Source organism: Choloepus didactylus, chromosome 10 (assembly GCF_015220235.1).
Source record: "Choloepus didactylus isolate mChoDid1 chromosome 10, mChoDid1.pri, whole genome shotgun sequence".
NCBI lineage: Eukaryota > Metazoa > Chordata > Mammalia > Pilosa > Megalonychidae > Choloepus > Choloepus didactylus.
This window is the reverse complement of record NC_051316.1, coordinates 131146982-131172424: the sequence shown is the minus strand read 5'-3', so window position 1 is coordinate 131172424 and position 25443 is coordinate 131146982. Positions and strand designations below refer to the sequence as shown.

At 51.4% G+C, this 25443-nt stretch overlaps 1 protein-coding gene across 1 annotated transcript in view; it reads right to left on the bottom strand.

The window, feature by feature from the left end:
* RABL6 (RAB, member RAS oncogene family like 6) overlaps positions 1–25443 on the bottom strand; it is a 37181-nt gene that overhangs the window by 5330 nt on the left and 6408 nt on the right. Inside the window, exons 2-8 of the mRNA XM_037796922.1 lie at positions 17726–17860; positions 17268–17315; positions 14330–14382; positions 13374–13465; positions 8384–8524; positions 7590–7695; positions 406–509 (exon numbers count right to left, since the gene is read on the bottom strand). Of these exons, the coding sequence (XP_037652850.1) occupies positions 406–509; positions 7590–7695; positions 8384–8524; positions 13374–13465; positions 14330–14382; positions 17268–17315; positions 17726–17860 (679 nt within the window). The remainder of the gene's footprint in view (positions 1–405; positions 510–7589; positions 7696–8383; positions 8525–13373; positions 13466–14329; positions 14383–17267; positions 17316–17725; positions 17861–25443) is intronic.

Sequence of the window (25443 nt, the reverse complement as noted above, 5' to 3'; positions counted from 1 at the left end):
GCTTGATTCCTTTGGCCCAGCCCCCCATCTCTCTTTGGGGGGCTGCAGGATCAGCACTGTGGGCAGTTTGCCCCAGCTGCCATCTCCCACAGGGGCAAGGCGCTCACATGCCCAGTGCTCAAAGGCAATCTTGAGGAAGCCGGTCGATTCCAGGATGGTGCGAGAGAAGGCAGCAGCTCAGTGCCTGGCCTGAGCCCATCTGTGGTCTCCCTTCCCAACTGCCACCCCATTGGCTCTGCAGTGTCCAGAACCCATGGCCCCCTCTGACCTGGCTGGAATCCCTGCGGGGATGGAGACCTTGGCAGGGGACCCAAGGGGGCCACACCTTCCCACCCATCCACCACCAGAGGAGCCACAGCACTTCTGGAGCCCTCTCCCCACCTCTGCCCGTGCCAGGCTACGTACAGCTCATAGTTTTGGTCCTCAGTCTCCTGCTGCACCGACAGCTCCTCCAGGGTGGCGTCAATGTCGAGCTGATTGGTCTCCAGTTGCCGCAGCAGCGTTTCCCTCTGAAGGGAAATGTAAGGACCTGGGTTGGGAAGGGCTGTGGCGAGCTTGGCCCCCGCCTCACCCTCCCGAGTGCGCCTCCAGAGCTGAGCAGCAGGGGGCATAGTGGGGAGGCCAGGAAGACAAGCAGCCTGTGAGGGCCGGCAGGATGCTGCTGGGACAGAGCTGGCCAGGCTCTGCAGACGCAGGGGTGCACCAGGGCTGGGCAGGCAGCCGCACCCCTGCGGCCCCAGGGACCATGCCCCGGTGGGCAGCGCAACCCTACGAGTGGTTTGCAGAGAACACATCAGCAATGAGAGCTGGGTGCACCCAGAAACGGCTGCGGTGCAGGAGGCCACACCCCTGGGTGCTTCAGGAGCCCCGACACCGTCTCACAAACAGCACTTCTCTGCCCTCCTGGGGACTGGCAGGGTGGACAGCACCTCCATCAAGTGTGGCCAAGCCCCTGCTGCGTCCCTGTCTGCCCTTTGCTCAGGTTGAAATGGGGTTCAAACAGCAACTGCACTTGGCCCCCAGCAACCAGGAAGTGTGTCCTGGGCACTGCCCCCACCACTTGCCGGACAGGGGATCAGCCTTCAGTCACAGCATCCTGGACAGCTGATGCTGAAGCAAACCTGACTGAGCCCCTAGCCCCGCCCTTCCCGCGGTGGCTGCCATCTGGGACAGCACGGCTGTGTGTCCCCACCCGGGCAGAAGCTCTATGGGACGTGTGGCTCTGCCAACTGTGCATGGAAACGACGGGTCAAGAGACAGCAGCCTTGGGTGCGCCCCCATGTCCAGGCTGGAGTGCAGCCGGGCTGGGGTGAAGGACGGCGGGGCAGGGCTGATGGCCTGGAAGCCGCACATGATTGGTGTGTGCATCATACTCTGCAAAGAAGCTAACAGGCCTCAAAATGGCCCAGGTTCCTGAAGGGAGCGAGCCGCGGGAACAAGATGCAGAGAACGGTCCCATTTTAAAAATAAAAAATGCAATTTAAAAACAAAGAAACTTAAAGAAATATCAACCAAATGCAACGTGTGCGTGCTGTCTGGATCCCATGTGAACGCTCCAGGAAGAACGCTTAAGAGACAGTCAGAGAGAAGACGTGGGAAGCGAGGGCATCCGGTGCTCCAGGACCCGGTTCCTCCCCCGGAACCACCACTGAACCCGCAGGGACCGTCTGAATCCACGAGTCTGGAGCTCCGGCGGCCAGTGGGGCACTGTGCAGCATCCAGGGGGGAGCAGAAAGTGGCCGGTAAATTAGGTGAATATGGGTGAATCCCACCTTCCACCCCCCACCGCGGGGCAGGCAGCAGTGGGGGCTGCAGCTCGGGCTCCCGGTGCAGCCTGCCGGGCCAGGTGGGCAGCAGGGCCTGGGCCTCCAAATCGGGGGGACTGAGATCTAACTGAAGATGCCTTCTTGACATTCTTCATTCCCTGTGTGGGAGCAAATTTAGTCTGGAAAAGTCACAGGCCGATGGCTCCAGCCCTCAACAAAAAGACCTGTAATCCCTGCGGAGCAGGAGACCTGGATTTCCAGAGTCATGACAACATGACACACAGACTGCCCAGTTCTCAACAAAACACTGCAAAACACACAGAGAAACAGGAAACTGGCCCATTCGCAGGAAAACAAGAACGTACCAGCAACTCTCCCTGAGGAAGCACATACACTGAAGTCTAAGATTTAAAATCAGGTGTCTTATTAAATAGATCAATGAGCTATAGGAATCAATATACAAAGAAATAAGGGAAATTAGAAAAATGCCTGAACAGATAAAGAGATGGAAATTATAAAAAGGAGCCAAACAAAATCGAGCTGTGAAGGACAGTCACTGAAATGACAAACTCTCGTTAGATGGATTCAACAGGGAGAGGAAAGGGTCAGAGAACTTGAGAACAGGACAACAGAAGCTATCCAGTGTGAGGAACAGAAAGAAAAAATAAGGGAAAACGAACAGAGCCTGGTGGGCCTGTGGTCACCATCAAGCCTACCAATATACGTATCACTGGGGTCCCAGGACCGGAGAGAGGCAAAGGACGGAAGTACTGAAAAATGTCTGCAGACTTCTCCCATCTGATGAAAGGCCTGGCTAGACACACCCAGGAAGCTCGATGATCTCCAGGCAGCACAGACTCGAAGACACCTACACCAACACACACTACACCAAACTGTCAAACTCCCAAGACAAAGACAGGAGCTGAAAGCACTAGAGAGAAGCCACTTATCACATGCAAGGGATCCTCAACAAGATCAACAGCAGATTTCTCATCAGAACCCACAGGGGTGAGGCGATTTAAAGTGCGTAAAGAAACAGCTGTTAACCAAGAATTCTATGTCTTGTGTTGCAGGATAATCTCTCTACTGAGAAATCTGATAATGAGGACGCTGACTCCTTCTCTCTAAGATGCTTTCATAGACCACCTGATGTTTTCTGTTCTAACAATGAAAAACTATTCTTTCTGACGTAGAAGCATATTTAATATAACTTTAAAACACTTAAGTACAATTTCCAAATGATAAAAAGTGAAAAGGCCTCACTATAACTGGGACAGATGATTCATATCCTTCAAGTCCTATATTAGAAAATTATACTGAAGGAGACGCTAAACAGTTAAAAGAACTGTGAATATTTTCAAGATAGTACAAAGGCCCTCTCAACCTTCTTAGACATAGATAACATGTAATCATCTGTTCCTCTGTGAAAATAGGATGGGCTGCAGCTGTTACTTTAATCATAGATAAGTCATAAATAGTGTAGCAAGGTTGAATACAGTCCTAATCAAATGTATGTTTATCGATGTAATGGCTAAATTAATCATAGAATAAAATAGAGAATAAAATAAGAAAACTACATTAACAAGTTAGAGACAAGTAAAAGTAACATCTAATTTTTAGACTTCATATAAGTAAAATTATGTTATATTTCTCTTACATAAGTCATAGCTTAATTACTAAAAATATCAGTAGAGTTTTGCAGACATTTAAGGCTAAGTCTTAGATAACGTCGTGGATACCCTCCTTTGATCTTGAATCAATCATGGATCAAGACACTTCGCTTTGTAAGTCACTTGTGTTCATGATGCATCATTAATGTAAAAATAGAATATGATTTGATTCAATATAAATCAAAAGTGCTATAAGTTTTCTGTAACTCAAACAAGGGGGAGCCCTCTGATCTCGCATCCAGCTACGTCTGGAGGAGTGGGGGCTCCCAGGCTTGGTAACCTGTCAGTTTAGTTTACATTGTAAACTTGTTCCTTTTACCTTAACTGCTCCTTGAGTAAACATGTGTTGAAGCTGAATTCCTGTCTTAAGTGCTCTTTACTTTTAAACTATTGTCTGTCCCTAGACTCCTGAGTGGGAGATTACTTACGACTTGATAAGGTTCAGGCCTTTTTTAACAGAGATCACAGGTTTGAAGCATGAAGAGATGAACCTGTGACACTGGCAAAAAGTATCTTTCAAAAATGAAGGAGGAATTAAGACATTCATGGATAAACAAAAACTGGAAGAGGTCACTACCAGGAGACCTGCTCTCCAAGATTTGCCGGAGGGGGTCTTTCGGGCTGAAATGAAAGGGCCCCAGACAGGAGCCCGAAGCCCTGAGAAGAAATAAAGAGCCTGGGTGAAGGTGGCCCCACAGGCAAATGACCTGATATTATTTTGCTTTTGGCTTGCACCTGCTCCCCTGCCCCATCACACAACTGACAGGCAAATGTGTAACATGACATTTAAACCTGCTGATGGGCATCTAATACACGAGGCCACTTGAGACCGTGACAACATAACGGGGAGGCCACAGCCACTGGAACAGAGGGTCTGTGTGTCGCTGAAACTAGAAACTAGGTTGCTGTTTAAGGTGTTAATTGAAATTACAAAAGTAACCCCAAGAAATTAACTAAAAAATACAGAAAAGGAAAGAAGGGAATCAAAATGGTGCACTACAACAAAGCAACCAAATACCAAAGAAGGCAGTAACGGAGTAAGTGAGAACAACAATGATGACAAAACACAGGACTCACAGAAGACAAACAGCTAAATGGCAGACATAATTCTTTCTTCTCAGTCTTTACCTTAAATGGCAATGGATTAAACTCCCCATAAAAAAAGCAAAGGTTGGCAGGCTGGAGACACAAAAGCATGATCCACCTTATACGTTGTCTGTAGGAGCCTCATTTAGGTACAAAGACAGACACTGGAAGCAAAAGGGTGGAAAAGATTCCCCATGCAGCCATACTTAAAAGAGGCAGGGTGGCTGTGTTACCATCAGACAAAATAGGGCAACAAAGATTACAAGAGACAAAGCAGGATGCTACATATTGATAAAGGTTCAATCTAGCAAGAAGATACGACAATTATAAACCTATCTGCATCTTCACAACAGATCCTAAGATATATGAAGCAAAAATGGACAGACCTGAGGGAGAAACAGTTCAACAATAATAGTTGGGGGCTTCAGTACAGCACGTTCAGTAACTGACGGACCATCTAAGCAGACGGCCAGTGAGGAAACAGAGATCTTGAACACGTGAACCACTCAGACCAAATGGACACGTATGGAACACTCCACCCAGCAGCAGCAGAGCACACGTCCTCCTCAAGTGCATGTGGAACATCTCTGGGACATACTACACGTTAGGTTGCAGATCAAATCTTAATGAATTTAAAAGTACTGAAATCATACAAAGTATCTTCTTGGATCACAATGGAATAAAGCTGGAAATTAGTAACAGAAGGAAAACCAAACAATTCACAAATATATGGAAATTAAACAACACACAATTAAACAACGAATGGGTCAAAGAAAAAAATCACAAGCGAAATTAGGAAATACCATGAGATGACAGAAAACACAATATACCCAAACTTAGAGGAGCAATAAAGGTAGTGCTCGGAGGTGAATTTACAGCTCTAAATGCCAACGTGAAAAAGGAAGAAAGATCAAAGATCAACACCCTAAGGTCTCACTAAAGAAACTAAAACAAGAACAAACGACACCCAAAGTTAGAATGAAGGAAAAAGTAAAGATGAGAGCAGAGATCAATGAAATAGAGAATAGAAAAAGAATAGAGAGAATCAATAAAATCAAAGTTGGTTTTCTGAAAAGATCTATAAAATCAACAAACTTGTAGCCAGATTAACAAAGAAAAAGAAGACGCAAATAATTAAAATTCAGAATGAAAGTGAGAAAATAAATACTGACCTGACAGAAATAAAAAGATTACAAGAGGGTAGGGAGAACAAGTATGTGCCAGCAAATTAGAAAACCTTGAAATGAACAAATTTGTAGAAACGTGCAAATCACCTAGTCTGACACAAGAAGAAAGAGAACATCTCGGCAAACCCGTAACAAGTGAGGAGGCTGAGCCAGTGACCCAGCACCTCCCCAGTGTGGTCCTGGCAGAAGGCCAGACAGAGACCAATGCCAGGGGCCTGCGAGTCCAGGGTAAGCCCTCCCATCATGGGCGGGCTGCCTTCTAGAAGTTTCTGGAGGTGACCAGGGTGAAGGTTAGGGCACTGGCCTTTCTTCCAGCTGAGACCAGTGCCAACGGCAACCCTGGTCTGCAGGTGTCCTTGTTTCTTTGAAAGAAGAAAAAGGCAGGAGGAAAAGAAACACTGTCACTTTCCTAAGCAAATTCTTTTTTTAAAAAATTTATTTTTAGCGTAGTTGTTGATTTACAGAAAAAGTTATGCAAAAAAAAAAGTATAGAATTCCTGTGGGATCCCCCATCACAAGGTTTTTCCTATTAATAACATTTGCACTACCTACTGTTTTTGGTGAAAGACCCAGAAGCTACTGAGGCTGCAGAGGGGCCAAGCGCCCCCAGACCCAGGCTGGCCGAGGGCCACACTGGGGCACTCCAGCCACAGCTGCCCTCCCTGCCTTGCCTGGGGACCAGTCCTCCCCCAACACACCTCGGCCACCACCCAGGGTCGCAGAACTCGCACCCCCACTTTGCTCAGTGCCTTCTGCCCTCCATCTTGATTCAGAAGCGAGGAACGTGCCGTTTAGGAAGGGGCGGCTGACAGGCCCTGGGAGGCACGTGGCCCGGTTTAGAGCCCAGGAAAAGACTGATGCAGAGCGGTGTCCTGAGTTAGTGGAACCCTTCTCCACGTGCTCCAGGAGCAGGCCCTCCTGCGTGACATACGGGCCAGCCCGGAAACTTCCCCGGGAGGCACCCAGCCTGCAAGGCCTCGGCCGGAGGAGGTGCACACCGCCCACGCTAAGGCAGGTGGGTTCCAGGCACCACACCTGTGTGCTGTCCCCAAACCCATGACCCCATCTGACAGCGAGCAGAACGCCAGACAAGCCGAGACTGGGGGGCAGTCCTCAAACCAGCAAGGGCATGAGGCTGCAGCCCCAGGGGGTCCAAATGACACCTGAGGGTAAGTCGACTGCTGCGATGTGGGTTCCTCGGTTGTGACCAATGACCTTGTGGGAAGGGAGGACACGGGGTGAGGGGTGGCACAGCTCTGCACCATCTCTGCAGCTTTCCTCTAAATCTAAAATTATTCCAAAATGGATTTTAAAAGAAATAGCACGCTCAGTCCCCAGCCGCCAAGCGGGCTGCTGTGCCAGCCTCTGCGAGCCTGTGGGAGGAGCCGGCCCGACTCGCTGAGGGTCAGAGTGGAGGGGCAGGCCGGGGCAGGCACAAAGGTGGGGCAAACGGAAACCTGCCCACCGTCCCATCTTCTCGCAGACAGCCCGAGGAGAGGCAGCTCGTCACCACTTGGCCTGAGTGACTGCACCTGAGGACACCTGCGTTCTGTGTGGTGAGCCAGGACAAGCCCCGCCCTTGGGGCAGCCGGCCAATGACAGAGGCGGGGGTGGTGTGGCGGGCCCCGGGAAGCACAGGGGATGCCAACCAGGCCTGTTTCCTCTGGCCCCTGCCAGCACTGATGGGCCCAGCCCTCCCCTGGGCCCCTCCTGAGCCCCTTGAGAGCTCCAGCTTGACACCCTAAACATGCGTGGGCTCCAAGCAGCCGCCAGGGCCTCCCAGGTTTGGAAGGGTCTCACTCCCTGGAAGAGCCGTCCGTCTGCAAAGGGAGCCCTGGGAAATGAACGTGGGCATCTCATTCCATCCGGCAGAGGCTTACCTGAAGCTGCAAAAATGGAATATTGAAGAATTTATGAAGATACTTTAGGCCAAAGCTGTTCTTCATGGAAGACTCAGCATAGCGAAAATAGGAGGAGCCTGGAGGTCTGTATTTAGGAAAGAACAAAGACACAAGTGAGAGATGGGAGGTGGGCAGTGGGCAATGGGGTGAAGCTGTGGGGCTCAGTAACACACCCGCTGCCCAGTGTCTCGGCGGGCCCAGCTGCCTGCTAACAGCGAGGGGCTCCAGCAGACCCCTCGGCTGCCACTGCCCAGTGTCCTGGCCCGCTGGGCTCCTCCTGGGGATCCTTGGCCTCACCTCCAAAGGCCCTGATGTGGTGCCACAGGCCACACCCACCCAAGACCTTTAGCCCCACCCCCCAGCCAAGTGCACACGGGCCCTTCTGGCCTCTCCCCAGGCACCTCGGCCAGTGGACAGATTTGCCACGTCCCCCACAGCCCTCCTCTGCCCCTCTCACCCCTCTGCCCCCGAGGTGAGGGGCATGCCTCACCATGCTGCACCTCCTCCTCTCGGCCTGGGGCCTGCCTGCACGAGGGGGCATGGGAGAACCCGCCAGCCCCTCCTCCTCGGCTGCATGCCCAGTTCCTTGCCCCTGCTGGGCCCGCTATAGGTTTCAACAACCCCATGGGGGCTGCCACCACCCCGGTGCAGAGAGGTCGTGCGGTGGCCCGGGGCACACGGCTTACAAGCAGCAGCACCAGTTTCTCCCCCAAACACCTGGGGCTTCTGCCACCACAGGTGCCCCTGCAGGGCTGGACAGTGCCAGCACCCACCTGTCCAGGCGCTCGATGCAGTCACGCACGTCCTCGGGCAGGATGACCCGGTGCTCCCCCATGTCGCGGTAGTTGCCCAGCACGCACACGGGGACGTGGGTTGGCACCTTGGGGAGCTCCCGGAGGATGTAATTGAAGGTCCTGAGGTGACACAGGCACCAAGAGCCTGCCTCAGAGCAGCCCGCGGGCCCACCACACACCCCAGGGGGCCCCGTGGTGGGAGGGCAGCTGGGTGGGCCACCTGGTGTGGGCATCAGGCCCCCCAGTCGGGCTTACCAAGGGCAGGCGAGAGGGGGCAGCGGGTGCCCAGGGGCCCTCCCAGCCACACCTCGCTCAGCTTCCCAGGCCAGGGTCTCCGCCCCCCCGCCTGTCTCACAACAGACGTGTGTCCCGACAAAACTGACGGACACCGGGCTGCTTCTGCCATGGCAACCGTGAATGAGGCTGCAGTGGACACTGGCGCAGAGGTGCCCGCTTGAGTCCCTGTGTCTGGCTCTGTGGGTTCTGTACCCGCAAGGGGGTGGCCGGGTCACATGGTCTTGCCAACTTTCTGAGGAACCGCCAATGGATTTCTGCAGCGGCTGCATCATTCTACGCTCCCGCCAGCAGCACACCAGGTTTCCTGTTTCCCTGTGCTGTTGCCAGCACACGTTACTTTCCATTTCTTAAGTAGCAGCCATTCCAGTGGATATGAAGCATCATCTCATTGTGGTTTTCATTTTCATTTCCATAACGGCTAATGATGTTGAGCATCTTTTTGTGCATCTTTTGGCTATCTGTCTGTTTCCTTTGGAGAAATGTCTATTCAAGTCCTTTGTCCATTTCCAAACTGTACTATTTATCTTTCTGCTGTTGAGTTGTAGGAATTCTTTATATATTCTGGATATTAAGCCCTTATTAGTTATATGGTTTCCAAATACTTTCTCCCGTTGTCTTTTCACTTTCTTGATAGTGTCCTTTGATGCACAAATGTTTTTAATTTTGACAAAGTCCAGTTATTTTATCTACTTTCTTTTGTTGCTTATGCTTTTGGTGTCATATCTAAGAATCCATTACAACTTATTCTTACATATCTTATTCTTATAGATGCTATTGTAAATGGAATTTTCTTGATTCTCCTTCAAGACTGTTCATTTTTGTTGCACGGAAAGCCAACTGACTTCTGTGTGTTCTTGTATCCTGCTACTTCGCTGAATTATCAGTTCTAGTTGCTTTCTTGTGGATTTTCTCTATCTAGGAGCATGTCATCTGTGAATAAGGATAATTTGACTTCTTCCTTTCCAATTTGATGCCTTTTAGTTCTTCTTCTTGCCTAGTTGCTCAGGCCAGAACTTCCAGTACAATGTTGAATAGCAGTGGTGACAGCGGGCGTCCTTGTCTGGTTCCTGATCTTAGAGGGAAAACTTTCAGACTCTCACCATTGAGTAAGATGTAAACTGTGGGCTTTTCATATATGACTTTTACCTTGTTGAGGTTGTTTCCTTCAATTCCTAGTTTTCTGAGTGTTTTACTCATGAAAGGGCGTTGGATTTTGTTGAACACTTACTGCAACAACTGAGACGACCGTGTGTGTATATATACACACACATTTTTTACTTCATTCTATTCACTGCCCGAGTATTCCGGGTGGGGCCACCCTTGCCCTCCTGTAGTGAACTGCACCTGTTCACGATGTGCGTCACATAACTATCGGATGTGGTCTGCCAGTATCTTATTGGGAAAGAGCTAGGAAGTGTCTCCTCCTCTTCTAGTTCTCAGAAGAGTTGGAAAAGGGTTGGTGTTCTTTTAAAACAGTTGGTAGAAATCAGTAGTGATGCCCTCCAGTCCTCAATTTTTCCTTGTTGGGAGATTTCTGATTATTGATTCAACCTCTTTACATGTTACAGATTACTGAGCTTTTCTATTTCTTCTCGCATCAGACTAATTTGTGTGTCTCTAGGAATCTGTCCCGTTCATCCAGGTATACAGTGTTCCCAGTGCCCTCTCATACTCCCTTTTATTTCGGTGGGGCCAGGAGTCACACCTCCACTCGCATTCCTGGTGTTACTTATTTGTGTCCTGCCTCCGCTCCGATCTTACCCTTTCCTTCCTTGTTCTAACTTTGTGCTCTTCTTGTTCGCTCTCCTCTAGGCATGAAGTCAGGTGATCTGTTTGTAACCTTTCTTCTTTTTAAACTTAGGCTTTGAGCATCAATTTCCCTCTGAGCACTGCCTTCACTGCACCCCACACGTTCTGCTATGTTGTGTTTTGTTTTCATTTGTCTCAAGTTTCTTGCAATTCAGGTTTCTTGTAATTTCCCTTTTGTGTGCTGTTTAATTTCCACGTATCTGTGACTTTCCCAGCTTTCCTCATGCCCTGATTTCTAGCTGCATTCCACTGTGGTCAGAGAAGACGTTCCGTGGGACTTCCATCTTCCAGCGTTCTCTGCTTGGACGCGTGGCCGTGCAGTCCAGCCTGGAGAGCGCCCCGCACACTGGAGAGGAGCGTGTGCTTGCTGTTGTGGGGTGTTCTGTGTGTGTCCGGGAGGTGGGACTGGCTGACGGTATTCTCATTCTTCCAGTCTCTTACTTCGATACTGATCTTCTGTCTAGGCCTTCTACCCATTATAAAAAGCGGTGCACTGAAATCTCCAACTATTCTTGTTGAACTATCTATTTCTTCCTTCATTTGTGTCAATCTCTGCTTCATAAATTTTGGCAGTTGGTTATTAGGCATCTGTATAATTGCTGGATCTTCTTCCTGAATTAAACCTTTTATCGACATATATATATAGTTCTTCTTTGCCTCTTGTACACCTCGGCTTATTTCTCTCTTTTCCCATACAATAACTTACACTGCACAAGGCGCAGCTGTCTTCAGCTCCTCCGGAGCAGCTTGCACTGTGTCCACCGGTGGGAGTGGGGGCTTCCCAGGACTCGGCAGGGACACCCACTCAGGGGCCGTGATTCATGCCAACCCACATGACCCTCCTCAAAACGCTGTCAGTGACGTGTCTCCATCCCGCTAACCCGGCACTGCTGGCTCTACACAAGTATCTGCCACCGGCCCCCACTCACCCCACCCCAGCGTCCATCTGAACTCCGACACACGCGTCCAGGGCCCTAGAGGCACCAGCCACAGCTCCGGTCAATGCTCTCTGGCCAGGGCTGGATCCCCCAGCTGGCCTTTGGCCTTGACCCTCCTCTCTACGCCGCCTGCCCCTTGACTCCTTCTGACCTGCTGCTTCTTGCAGGGCCTAACGAGGGTCTTCACCATTACCACACCTCTGTGTTGGCCCTGTGTCCATCCTGTTCCTTCCGATCTGCTTTTCACACCACAGCTAGAATCAGTTTTACCAACACTCCTGGGCCTCAGTCACGTACGACCCAAAGCCTCCCACAGGGGCCCTGCTGGACTTCACAGAGTGGACCTGCCACTCTTCCCCCGGCCTTCCCACCCCAGCGGAGCTTGCCTGTCTTGCTCAGCTGAAGCCGCTGGGAGGAGGGCGCCAGGGGGCTCATCTGGTAAAAGCTCCGGGATGCCTGACAGGATTGGCCCACCCCCGAGCCACATGGCCATTCACAGGGCCTAGACTAGATCTCAGAGAAAAGCCCAGAGTTCACTAGGCTACATGGATCATTGAGCTCACACTGCAGGAAAGGCTCTTCTTCCCTGCTTTGTGCCTGAAGCGAGGGGAGCCACGGCCTTGGGTGCGCCTCACTATGAGCTGCTTGCCTTGTACATGGTCCACCCCCACCGTCCACTTTTCCCTGTGGTCTCGCAGATGCCCAGAGGCCCCTGGCTTGAGAGCCACCTGCCAGTCCCGGTCCCATGGGAGGGGGCACATGGGGGATGTCGGGTGGTGCTGCAGGGCACGTGCCCTGGGGGCTGGGGGTGTCTGGTCATAGCTGCCCCAACTATGACCGAGGAGCTGCAGCTCCAGCAGCCTCCAGACCTGCATCCCAGAGCGCATGTCCAGGTCAAGCGTCAGCTGCATTAACACAGAAACACACAGGTGCATCAAACTGGGGTGGGATCTTGCAAAGAAAAATCCTGATTTTGTTAAAAAAAATTTACATTTATGTGCTTACATGTAACACTCAGAAAAAAATCTGGACAGATTTCGCAAAAATATTAACAGTGGTAGTCTCTGACTTAAGTTTTTTCCCTCTGCATTCTCCACTCTTTTTACAATTAATGTGATTAAATACAAAATAATAATAATTAAAAAAATAACCTTAAAAAAGCAGGGTGAATAGACTATAGATTATTTTTAAAACAAGCTGTTGGCTCCTATGTGGACGTTTTTAAGAATCTGATTTTCAGTGTGTGCAGAAGAGATGGCACTGGGAGCATGAGTGCTGCCCCCGGGGAGCCTGCTGGCAGGATGGCCCTTGGCAGGTGTCAGGGTCTTGGATCTTGGGGTGCTCCCTGTCAGCAGCTTGGCCTGTGCGCAAGGACAGCGCGGCTCTGGCTGTCCCTCTGGAGTCTGGAACACTGGTCTGTGCCAGGCAGAGGCGCCCATGCGACCAGCTGCCAAGAGAAACCCTGGGGGGGGGGGGTGTCTCTCGCGAGCGTCCCTGGGAGCTGGCACCTCAGGCATGTTGCCACAACCGGCTGTTGGAATTCAGCACATGCCGTGTGACCCCACAGTGAGAGGACTCCTCAAGCCAAGGGGCGGTATGGGGATCCCCCCCACCAATCCAAGCGAAATGTTACAGTGGCGTTTCCGAGGGGACCGTGGTGCTACATGAGATGTGCGCCTTAGCCAGATGCTTGTTACCCAGCCCCAGCCAGCCCCCCACATCGTGTCCACATGGCACACACACCCCAGATACCGCTAGGTCACGGTGGCCTGTCCGCCGAGCTCCCACGTGCCAAGGCCCATGGCTGTCTTGTGGTGTGGTGCCGGCTGAGCGGGCAGTGACTCTGCTGAGGGAAGCAGATGGCCCTGCCCCCCAGACCCCACCCCCTCTGCCCCCCATGCCCCCGGACTCCTCGCGCCCCTCACCACTGTTTGGTGATGTCAAACATCATGACCACCCCGTTGCAGTTCTTGTACACATCCAGGAACTCGGCGTCCAGAGCCATCTCAGACTCTGCCTAGAAGAGGAGGGAAGACGAGGAAAAGTGACCAGGCCCAGCAGGAATCCTGAACCCTCCACTATACTGGAAAGGCTGACAGGACATGCATAATCGGAAATGGAGCCATTTTCATTTCAGAAAAAACTATGCTGAGCAATCTACACTGCAAGAGAAATCCAAGATGATCCAGTGCAGGGGCCAGGAGCCTCCCTCAAAGTGCTGACGGGACACAGCTCAGGCTCTGGGGCAAGCTCTGCCGGAAGGGCCCAGAAGCAGCCTGGACGAGCAGAGGGGCCGCGAGGCTGAGCTCCTGGAACCCATACTCATGGTCAGCCCCACAGATGTGCACCCCAGAATGGAGGATCCACTGTTTGCAGAGAACGTTCTAGAGCACCCAGACTGGTGGTGGCTGAACTGAGGTGGGCCTTGGCAGGTGGCCTCTGCTTGGACGCACTGTGCTCAGGGAGGCAAGTACCCAGCCTCCGCCCTGACCAGAGGTGCTGTAAAGACCGAGTGAGAGCACAGATGGGGCAGCTCCAAGGAGGAGCAGCAGGAGTCCAGCTACAGAACAGGCAATCAGCCGGCTCGTCTTCTCTGGGCGAAGACAGGCAGCCCCCAGCTGGCTGGCACATCTGACCCCACAGGAGGGAGGTACCTGGCTGGGGAAGGAGTGCCCCGATTGCCCCTTTGCAGCCAGTGCCCTGACCCTGGGGTACAAAGCCTCTCTCGGGTCAGCCCAATCTGATGCCGGCCAAGCAAAGCAAAGATGGACGCCACCAACTCGTGAAGGTGGCTCAGATGGTCCTGACCACACCCCAAAACCTCAGCCGAGGGCAGCAGCAGCCCCTGAGCCCGGGCCGTGCAGGGAGCCAGCCAGCTTACCTCCTGAGGGTCATTCTCCATTTTTAAGCCGTCGCCACGCTTTTTGCATTTTCCTTATTGAAAGACAAAGAGATGTTATGGGGTAGAGTTGCCTGAAGGAGGTGCACCCCCCCCCCCCCCAGCTCTCCATTTGCCCTCGGCCCCAGCTGGCAGATGCCCCGAGGGAGGGAGGCACAGAGCAGGCACCCCATGGCGGGCTGGGCCCCGGAGCCGGCTGGTGGGCGCCGTGCGTGGAGGGCTCGCACAGCTGCCGGAGAGGGAGGCCCTCGTGTGGCCCGCCCTGGCTGGGTGGTCCTGGGCAGGCCACCTCCTCTGGACCCCATAATCTGCACCTCTGGGACAGGGCTGCCCTTGCCTTGTGTGCCGTGGTGGGGTCAGGGGTCGCCGGAGCACTGGGCTCGGGGCAGAGTAGCTGGGGCCGGCCTGGAGGGATGCAGGGCTCTGCCGAGGAGCTAAGGGGCCGCTCTCCCTGAGAACCAGGCCTCCCGCCCGTGCTGCCTCGTGCATCTGCATCGGGGGGATGAGGGCATGGGCCAGCTGGAAGGAGCTGGGGGAACGCTGAGTGGGCGCCTGAGCCCTGTGGACTTTGAAACCCTCGTTACTCCAAACAGACAGAGCCTGGGAGGGGAGAGGGAAGGAGGAAGACAGAGCCGCACCCGCGGGGGGGTGGGGGTGCGCTGCACCTGAGGAAGGCAGCACAGGCCGCCACAGCCACCAGCCCGACCTCTGAGCGTAGGCTGACCTTGGGTGGACAGCCCTGTGCTCCCAGGGGTGGAGGCCACACGTCCAGCACCAGAGGACAGCAGAGCTCAGGCCCTCGCTAAGCATGTCCCCCCTTCCCTTTATTTCCGGGTTGTTCTGAACTGAGGGGAAGGGACTGGTCACTGCCAGGAAGTCCCAGGTTTGCTGTCTTAGAAGGGAGGGACTGGGGCAAAACATACACACACACCCATGTGTACTGACACTAGCACACACATTCACACACATGCACGCTCACACGCAGCACACCCACATACACAGTGCACACGCACATGCAGTCACACCCACATACACGTGTGCATTCACGTGTCCACTCCTGTGCGAGCACCAACTCTGGCAGGTGGAACTGAGTCCCTGAGCCCCTTGAGGGGGCACTTAGTGACCCCCCAAAGAGAGTAGGGAGCTGTGGGGACATCCTGGCCGAGGTGACATGACGAGAAGGGCATTCACCTTTGGCTTTCTTCCCCAAACCCACAGCCCTAGCCCCACCAGGACAAAAACCACATGCAGCCACTCTGGAGGACCGTGCTCCAGCTGTCATGGTCAAAAAGCCTAAGAAAGCCTGAGGTGACCTTTCCAAACAGCCGCGGGGACACCCGGGAGCTCCTGCGAGCGCCACACTGTCAGGATCAGGCAAGGCCCCACAGGCACAAGCCCCTTCCCTGGGGCCCCTTCTGGAGAACAGGGACCAAGGCCCCTCCCTGGGCTGTCCTGTCAGATACCCACGGGGTCAGCTCCCAGTGAGGCCCCTTCCAGGTGGGCACTCACAGGTGGGGCGAGTGTGTGCGTGGGCCTTGGGCCTGCCCCCCACAGGCAACTGGCCACGGAGCAGGGCCACCCCATGCAGGCAGCAGGAAGGCAGAGGGTCCCTGGGTTCCCAGGAAGGGGGCAGTCATGGCAGCAGAGGGCACAAACACCACCCAGAGGAGACCCTGCCTTCAAAGCCTGGAGCGCTGGGTCTGGGGAGCCGGGTCTACAGGAAAGCCCGCCCACCCCCGGAGCTCAGACCTAAACAGCGAGCTCAGACCTAAACAGCGAGAGCCATGGCGAGGGGGCGGGGAGAACAATCCCTGGCTGAGGAAACTGCCAAAGGGCTGAGAGCTGGCTCCAGCCCTGAGCAGAGATGGAGGGTCTCAGCTACACAGCGGGTGCCCCCCAAATGCCAAGGCGCAGTCCCTGTCCCAGCCGCCCGGCTCCAGGAGGAAGCAGCAGGAGGGAGCAGGGCCTGCGTGCTCCGAGGTGCAGGCGCCAGGCCAGCCTGGAACGGCTCCAGAGCGTCAACCCCAGCCGACCTGGGCGGTGGAGGCAACTCTGGCAGCTCGCTGAGGGGAAGGAGAGGGGATCAGGGCCCAACATGCCCTCTGCCTGCGGAGCCTCCCCCACAGGCTCAGGGGGAAGGGACGGAGCCTGTGATCTGAACCTGACACCCCCCGCTCGTCTCAAAGGGAGCGTGGGGCAGGCCCACGGGGGACCACTAGCTCACTCAGCGTGTCAGGGAGAAATCTGTGACCTGAGCACAAAGCGGAGATAAAAATGAAACAAGACGCTGCCTAAGAAGCAGAACATGGCCTTCCCGACAAGATGGTACCCACTGCCTCCCCCACGGCCGCCTCTGTCATCACCGGGCACCCCGGCCCCTGCTCCACTCTGCAACTGGCTCCGAGGCTTGGGGACTGCACCGAGGGCTGACCTGCTGTGTGCGCCGAGGGCCTGAGATGGCACAGAGAACCTGCGGGTGCCTCAGGGACCAAGCACATCCCCTATGAAGCAACTTGTGTTTAGAAGCGAAAGGAACTGGGTCCCTGGGCTCTGGGCAGGAGCACCAAGAGCTGGGACACTATACCAGGGTCACTGCAGGGACCCCAGGGGGTGCGCTGTGTGAACTTCAGGGTTCAGAGTGCACCCCACCTCCACCTGCTTTGGCAAACATACTGCTGTAACCGTCATGTCTTGCTCCTCAGGGACAGGAGAGAGTCCGGGCCCAGGACCTGGCCAGTCGGAGTTCCCGCCCCCAGCCAAGCCCAGGCCTTGCACCCGGCTCTGTGAGAACGCCTCCCTGGCCCCCACCCTGCCCACAGGGGGACGGTCAGAAGGGAGGGCTGGGGTGGGGGTTGTTCTTGGTATTTAACAGAACAAATAAAATACATGAGAAAAATACTCATGAAAAGACATAACCTACCTTTGTCAACCACGTCCCAGACTTCGACTTTGACAATATCATCAGTGGCTAAAAAGGAAAATACCAAGATGAATGTCCAGAACAGACTCTGGGTTCCCCCAACAGGCATTCAGGGCCACCTGGAGGGCCAGGGCCTCCCCGAGGCTGCCTCACTCCCCAGGACACTGGGCGCCGTGCAGCCTTTAGGCCACCCTTCCTTCACCCATGTACCCTGAGCATGGCAGCCCGTCCTCACGCCCAGAAGGGGCAAGTGGCCCGTCTTGGCCTGGTTCTCAGGCCACAGCTGATGGCCTCTGGGCCGGAGTCTCCAAGCCAGAGGGGGAATTTCATGGATTCAAATCCAAACCAGCCCAGGGATCTAAAAAGTGGTTTTCCGGAGTGCCCCTCATGGACCCGAGTTCCCCCCGGACAGTGAGTGCAGCTGAGCGCCCTGTGAGTACCCCGGCCAGGCCCCTTACTCTTGTAGTTCCAGTGGATGCTGGTGACTTGGATCTCCTGGGTGGGGATGTACTCCTCCACGAACTTCTTCCCCTGCAGCCGGTGCCACAGGGCACTTTTCCCCGTGTTCCTGTCCCCCCGGATCACAATCTTCACTGGCGGAGGAAGAGGGGAGGAGCGTCAGGCTGACCGGTCTGGAAAAGCCCTGACCACACACAACTATTTTCAAAGTTATAGTCTGTTCTGCCACATTTTTTGGGGACACAAATTATGTCATTGGTGAGGGAAATACGGGGCATTGCCAGCTCACAGGCTTTCCCACACAACCAGGCAAGCTTTCTTGTCAGCAAAGGGGACACTGAGCACCTGCGGGGCGCTGAAGAGAAGCTGAGGAGCCCAGTGGAGCTGTCTGGGAGGGCACAGAGAGGCAGGTATGGTGGTCCAAGACCCTTTCCTCCCTCCTCTGTTCAGCAGACGAGCACCCTGAGAAGGCACCTGCCCCGCTACTGATGGAAGCAGCCCCCGGATGCACTCGCTGGAGGACAGCGGCCTCCACTTGAGCCATTTGGCCCTAGGGACTGCGAGGTGGCCTCAGACCTGCCTGCCTGCTGAGCGCTGCAGGATCTGGCTGGGACGCCCCTTTCCAGGCCCTTGGGTGCTGAATACTCTGCTCTTAACCTACTTTCCCCACAAGCCTTGTTATTTTTAGGACATGATTGTGCAGAATGCAAGGCCTTTCAAGACCATGTACATGGGGCTCGAAAAGAGAGCCTGTATTTGATCTCGTTCACACTCCAGTACTCAGAGCTGCCTGCCCCGGCCCTGGGGACTGTGGCTACAGCACGAGCAAGTCAAGGCAAGAAACAGGCGGCACCTGCGTGGGCTTCAGAGGCGTGACGGGGGACCCCGGACGCTGACGCTGAAATGGATGAATGGGGTTGGGTCCTGGAGGCCACCGAGTATGGGGGGAGGGGACGGGATGGGGATGGGTACAGTGTGACAGTGGGGAGGAGGAGCCTGGACTCCTGACTGTAAAAGAAGGTGCCAGAGGGTTTAGGCAGAGGGTGCCAGGACTCGAGTCATGTTTTTAAGGCCACTCAAGGAGAGCAGTGCAGAGGCCCTATTGTAGCTCCAGGCAAGGGACAAGTGGTGGGAAGGGGGTGGGGAGGAGCCTCAGGTTTGGGGTCCCTCCTGGAGGAAGGACAGACAGCCACTGAGGGAATGGACATAGGGGAAAAGAAGGCACCTACACGACTCGGGTTTCCAGCTCAAAAGACTGTGTGGAAGGCAGTGGCTCCCCGACAGGAGCCTCCAGTAGGAAAGAGCTTTTGGGGTCACGTCAAGGCTCGAGATGCTCATCGGATGCCTGAGGCCAGCTCTGTAGGGCAGGGCCAGGGCCACCTGGCAAGCCTTGGGGAAACAGGATAGAGGGGCCCAGGGGCTGCCACCCAGAGGTTTTGGAAGGGGCAGCCAGCAGAGGAAAGCCAGGGGCGCAGGGTCCACGAAGCCCAGGGGCAAGGGCTATGAGATTCTTCTGGCTACTCATTTCTGAGAGACCATATTCCATCCCTTCCCCAAATCCTTCCGCAGTAGCCGCAGCCCCAGGGACTGAATGCAGAGGGCCCTGCACGTCTCCCCTGGCACCCCACACCACCGGCAGCAGCGCCCTCTCCCACCTTCTCACAGGCGGCATCTGTCCCCCGTGAAACTTTCCACTCAAAGAATTTCCTCCCTCCATCCCACGATCCCAGAGCCCCGGTTTCAGCAATCGGAAAGGAGCACTGGTTCTCTTGGGCTGCCCACCCCACCCTCTCTTCACGCTGCCGACAGAGCAGAGCGGGCACCACCCTCAGCAGGCTCTGGGGGGCAACGCAGCTCTGCCTGCCCCTGGCACTACCCTGGGGGGCGTCCCAAGACAGAGACTTGGACCTGGGCTGACACACAGGGAGCAAGGGGCTGTGGAGACGAGGGGCCTCTGTCTCTCTCATTCCCTTTCGGGGGGACTCTAGCTAGAGCAAAAGGTGTTCCCCAGAGGGCCTCCCCGAGTCCCCAGCAGGTCAGCGGCAGCCCCCAGAGCCGGGCACCAGCCAGAGATAAGGCGGACAAAGCCAGCCAGTGGCCCGCACTGTGCAGCATGTCCACACCCCAGGCCACGGGTGAGGGACAGCCCCCGTGGCAGGCCCCCAGCTCCGTGCGGGGCCCGAGGGGCACTCCACAGGACCCTGCCTGCTTGGCTCACCTGGATGCTCCCAGTTCTCCCCACACTTTCCTCTAACTGCTGAAGGGACTGACGAGTGGGCGAGCAGTCCTCCCAGGGGTCATGGCAAGCCGAGCGGGCGCCAGCCCCCAAAGAGACTCAGGCCGGCCGCTGGGTGCTTGCTTCTCCCGTACGATTCTTTTCATCTTCCGTGGTTTTAAGGCCATTTTATGTTTTCCTGTGTGCTGTGTGACCACCTGGTCTTTTGAATTCTTTTTTGGGGGGTGGGGCTGGGGCTTTAACAACACAGGGCGGTGGGAAGAGCACAGCCAGGAGCACCATTAGAAAACCATGCCTTCATCAACTACAACAAACATGCCACACCAACGCATGTGGGAATTCTGTACTTTATGCATGATTGTTCTGTAAACCCACAACTTCTCTACTAAAAAATAAATAAGTAAAAAGAAAAAGAAAAAGAAAGACCATAACAGCACACTGATATCTTGACAAACCTGCTTCTGAGCTTTGTTTTTAAAGAAAAATCACCTGACTTTGTGAAAATGACACATGGTCTTTGTAAAGTATTTAAACAAGGCAGAGAAGGGCAAAGATTAATGTAAAAGAAACTTCCACATACCACAGCCAAAACTGACAGATTAATGTAAAAGAAACTTCCACATACCACAGCCAAAACTGACCATCCTTAAATACTTTTTAGTATTTGACACTTCCTAGCCCCGATAGCTCTCCCTGCACACATCCTCCTGGGCAGAAACGTGTGCATGAGTGGCTCGCACTACTGATGCTATTTTACTTGATAAAATGTAAATAAAACATTTTATTTTAAAAGAGCCATTTTACTTGACAAAATGTAAATAAACATTTCTTTACCACAAGAGATGGTAAAACAAACTCTTTAAATTTAAGAAAGAACATCGAGGTGGAGTTGTTATTTTTTTCAAGTTGTGCTTTCTAACATTTGGTTGGCCGGTTCTGGGCTTTAGAACGTGAATGGAGATACACTGTCTGTGTTCTCCTGAGACTCGTTTCCTTCCTTACTCCTGTGGTTGTCTGTTGAGATGTCACCCAGCTCCACTGTGTGAAGCGACCACTGTCTACTCATCTGTCCGGCCGCTGATGGTCACTGGGGTGGTTTCCAGGTTTCTGTCACTTGCTATGAATTTTCCTGTGCAGGTTTAAACATGTGCGAGTTTCTCTAGTGCACGTGCCTTGGAATAAAACTACTGGGACAGAAGCGACGAGTCTCAGAGCTACCTAGGGATCACCAAACGGCTTCCTGGCATTGCCGGCTGCTACCCCCACCAGGCAGGCGGGAGACTTGTCCACCGCTGCAGGCTTCTATGTGGACAATCACAGGACAGCTTGGCTTCTTCCTTTCCAATCCTTCCTATCTTATTGTTTCTTGTCCTAAGGCTCCAATCAAGTGACAATGGCAAGTCCCTCCCCTCGTTGTTCCTGAGCCGAAGGGGCTCTTCAAAGCATACTTTTGCCAGTAAGTGAAAGGTTTGCTGTAGGGATTTTGGAGATGTCTTTTAGACTTTTGCCACAGTAAGGAAGTCCTGTCTACCTTTGATTAGCTGGAAGTCTTCTGTTGTGGATTTCACAAATGGATATTAAGTAGGCATTCTCCCCTCAGCCTTGTACTCCTGGGAGAAGGCAGCCTGGACACACTGCTGATTCAATGTGCTCTGACTTCAAGGGTGAGATGAGCCTGCGACTTTCCTTCCCAGTGCTGTCCCCTCCCTGCCCACTTCAGTACCCAGGTGACACCTGGGTCAGAATGAGGCGGGGAGTATTCCTTCTCAGTTTTTCTATTTTCCTGAAGGATCTGTTGAGATTGAATTTTTGGGTTCCTTAAATGTTTGGTAAAACTTGCCAGAGAAATCATCTGGTATTTCCTTTATGAGAAGATTTTTAACTTACTGATTCTATTTATTTAATGGCTATAGGACTTCAGGTTTTCTTGTGTCAGCTCTGGCAAGTTTTATTTTTCTAAGAATTTATCCATTACACCTATTTTTTTCTAAACTTACTGGTACAAAGTTGTTTAAAATTATCCAAGTCTTATCTTTCTGATTTCTGTAGCAACTATAATTATGCCCATTGAAAATCTTTTACAAAGTTTATTTGCACATATTATCTCTTCTTGATCTCCCCTGCCAGACACATCAACTTCTTGGCTTTGTTAATCCTCTTTATTGTATATTTGATTTCTACTTTATGAGCTTCTGCTTTTGTCTACAGATTTTTCTATTTTCTTTGGTTTATTCTACTGTTCTTTTAAAAAATATCTTAAGTTGTCTTCATTACTTTCCAACTTTTCTTCTTTACTAAGGTAAGCATTCATTAGCTATAAATTTCTTTCTAGTATTGCTTTGGCAATATTCCACAAGTTTTAACACGTGGTACTTTTGATTTTCCATTCTAAATATTTTCTCATTTCCATTATTTCTCCTTTGTTTAAAGGTATGTTACTTTAATAACCAAACCTAAGATTTTAAATTTTTGAGTGTCTTTTTGTTGTTGACGTTTAGAGAAAGTAGGTGGATACCAATTGTTCTAGTCTGCTAATGCTGCAGACTGCAAAACACCAGAGATGGATAGGCTTTTACAAAACGGGGGTTTATTTGGCTACACAGTTGCAGTCTTAAGGCCACAAAGCATCCAAGGCAACACATCAGCAACCGGGCACCTTCACCGGAGGATGGCCAATGGCATCCGGAAAACCTCTGCTAGTTGGGAAGGCAGCCGGCGTCTGCTCCAAAGCTCCGGCCTCCAAACGGCTTTCTCTCAGGATGCTCCTCTCTAGCAAGCTTGCTCCTCCTCAAAACATCACTCCCAGCTGCACTCTGTTTCCTCTCTTTGAGTCAGCTCATTTACATGGCTCCACTGAGCAAGGCCCACCCTGAATGGGCGGGGCCACGCCTCCATGGGAACATCTCATCAAAATCATCACCGACAGCTGGGTGGGGCACACTCCAAGCAAATCCAACCAGCACCAAAACTTCTGCCCCACACAAGACCACAAAGATAATGGCATTTGGGGGACACAATACACTCAAACCGGCACACCAATTCTTTGAAAAGTATTGAAATGATCAGTTTTGTGAATTTTCCATATAAGGTTGAGAAGAATGTGTATTTTTTAATTGTTTGATACAAGGTTTTCTCCATATAAATTAAATCAAGTTTTTAAATTGTGCTAGTCAGATTTTCTTTCTCCATAATGATTTCTTGGCTGCTTGATCCTCAATTATTGCCAGAGGTAGGTTGAAAGTTTTCACAACGGTACCACTATCAATTTCTTCTTACTGACCTGTTATTTTCCCTATACATATATCAAAATAATTATTAAGTGCAATAAGTTTAGAATTATCCATTATTTCAGTTAGTATTTTCCTGGTATACATTTATTAAACATTTTACTTTCAACCTTTTTTTTTTTTTACAACCCTTTGTTTTCAGCATGTCTTTTGTAAGTAGTCTGACAATCTTTGTCTTTATGAGCATTTGGTCCATTTATGTTTATTATGATTGCCAAAATATTTGAATTTATTTTAGCCTTCTTACTTTTTGTTTGTCTCATATTTTTTGCCTACCTACCCCCTTCCTTATTTTCTTCTGAACTGATTTTGATCCCAGCCTGTTTTATTCCCTTCTATTATTAATACTTATGTTCTTTGGTGGTATATAACAGGCTTGCTTAATGTCTTCTTCCCAAATACAAACTCTTTAGAATGCTTTAAATTCTATCAGCATTCTAGTTCTATCTTGCTTTTACTTTTCATTCACACTGATTAGACATTATTCTAATTTTGTACTGATCACATCTGTTTAAACAAATACTGACCAATATATTTGTTCACTAGTCCTTCTTGCATTTAATACCTTCTTTCAAGTGCTTTCTTTTATGAGGATATGTCAATTCTAAACTTTTTTTCTTTACATGAAAACATTTTCATTCTCAACAGCCCTAATTCTAGATTAAGAGGTTTTTTTTTTAAAGTTTTCATTGTCATCCAAAGTTCTACATGTAACTCATTCAAATGAATCTACAAAGTTTGTTACATAAAAACATAGAACAACTCCTTCGTGCTCCTGACTTTACCTCACCCTCCCACCCCACTATCACTTCTTTTATTAATTACTTTGGTATTTTTTTCCGTATCTCCAAATAAAATTCTCATATTGTTTCTTCTCAAATTTTCCAGTTGTAAGCACTGTCTGTCCCCCCCCAACCCCGAGGAAGATGGGCACTGAGATCTCTCCTCTTTGGGGCTGTCTGCACACACCCACTCTTCCCTACCCCCCCCCCCCAGTATATTCATATTGTAATTAGGGTGAGATCAATAATCAGTGCATAATTTTTATGAGATCAATAATCAGTACTTAGATTTTTATGACTTTGTAGTTATATTCACTATTGAGCTATGTTGTAATCTACGAATATTCTTCCTTTCCTACACAATTTTTAAACTTCCCTGCAGGTAATGTCTTCATTTATCATTAATTCAACCCCAACTCTCTGCCAATTGCTAAATCTCCTCTGACGTTGTTAAGAAGTTTCCGTTTTTCTACCGATTCATCTTTTGAAGAGGCGTCTTGTGGAGCCCTCTGCCCTGGGATGTGGCCCGCAGCCCTTTCCGCCTGGTGCACAGCAGGGATCCTGGGGTCCCCCCTCATTACCTGTTCAAGAGTCCCTTCACACTTCCCTGATGCTGCACCCAACCCATCTATTCCTTTCTTGATTTTTTCCCGGCATTTTGCCAATCAAATCCTTCACTATTCCTGCAAAGGGGAGAACTGAAGTAAAAATGTTGGAGACCCTCAGTGTCTGAAAGTATGCTTCCATCACTCTCACATCTGACTGAGCTCGCCTGGATCTGGCTTTCAGGTTGGAAACAATCGTGAAGGCACTGCCTGTCGGGCTGCAGCACCCCTGACAAGAAGCGGGTGCCATCCCGGTGCCTCTTTCACCCTCCCTGGTGCACAGACCACGCACCATGGCACTTGGTGTGTGCTGTCGCGCTCTGCGTGCCAGGTCCCCGATGAGCCCTTTCAGATCAGAAAGGCACTACCTTTCCTTCCGGAATTTTTTTTCTTGAATTTCCATTGACATTTTTCTCTATTTTCTCTGTTCTCTCTTTTTAGAGCATCCATTGTTTAGATATCGGACCACCCTTTATTTTTTTCTCTCATTTTTCCACCTGTCATTTTGCTCTACTACCTGAGATACTCCCTCAATTTTATGTTCTTACCCTTCTTTTGAATTATTACTTCTTGCTTTCATCTCTTAATTTCTAAGAACTCTTTAAAAAAATTCTCGGAATATTACTTTTTATAGTACTTATATTCTTATTTCATCATTGCAGTTTCTTTTTCAAATACACTTGGCCTTTTCTTACAGCCTCTAGGGTCCAGCTTATATTTCTGAACCTCTTTTATTTCTTTAAACATATTAAACATTGTGGCTTTACACTGTGAAGGACAATTTCAAAACCAGAAGTCGTGAGAGAC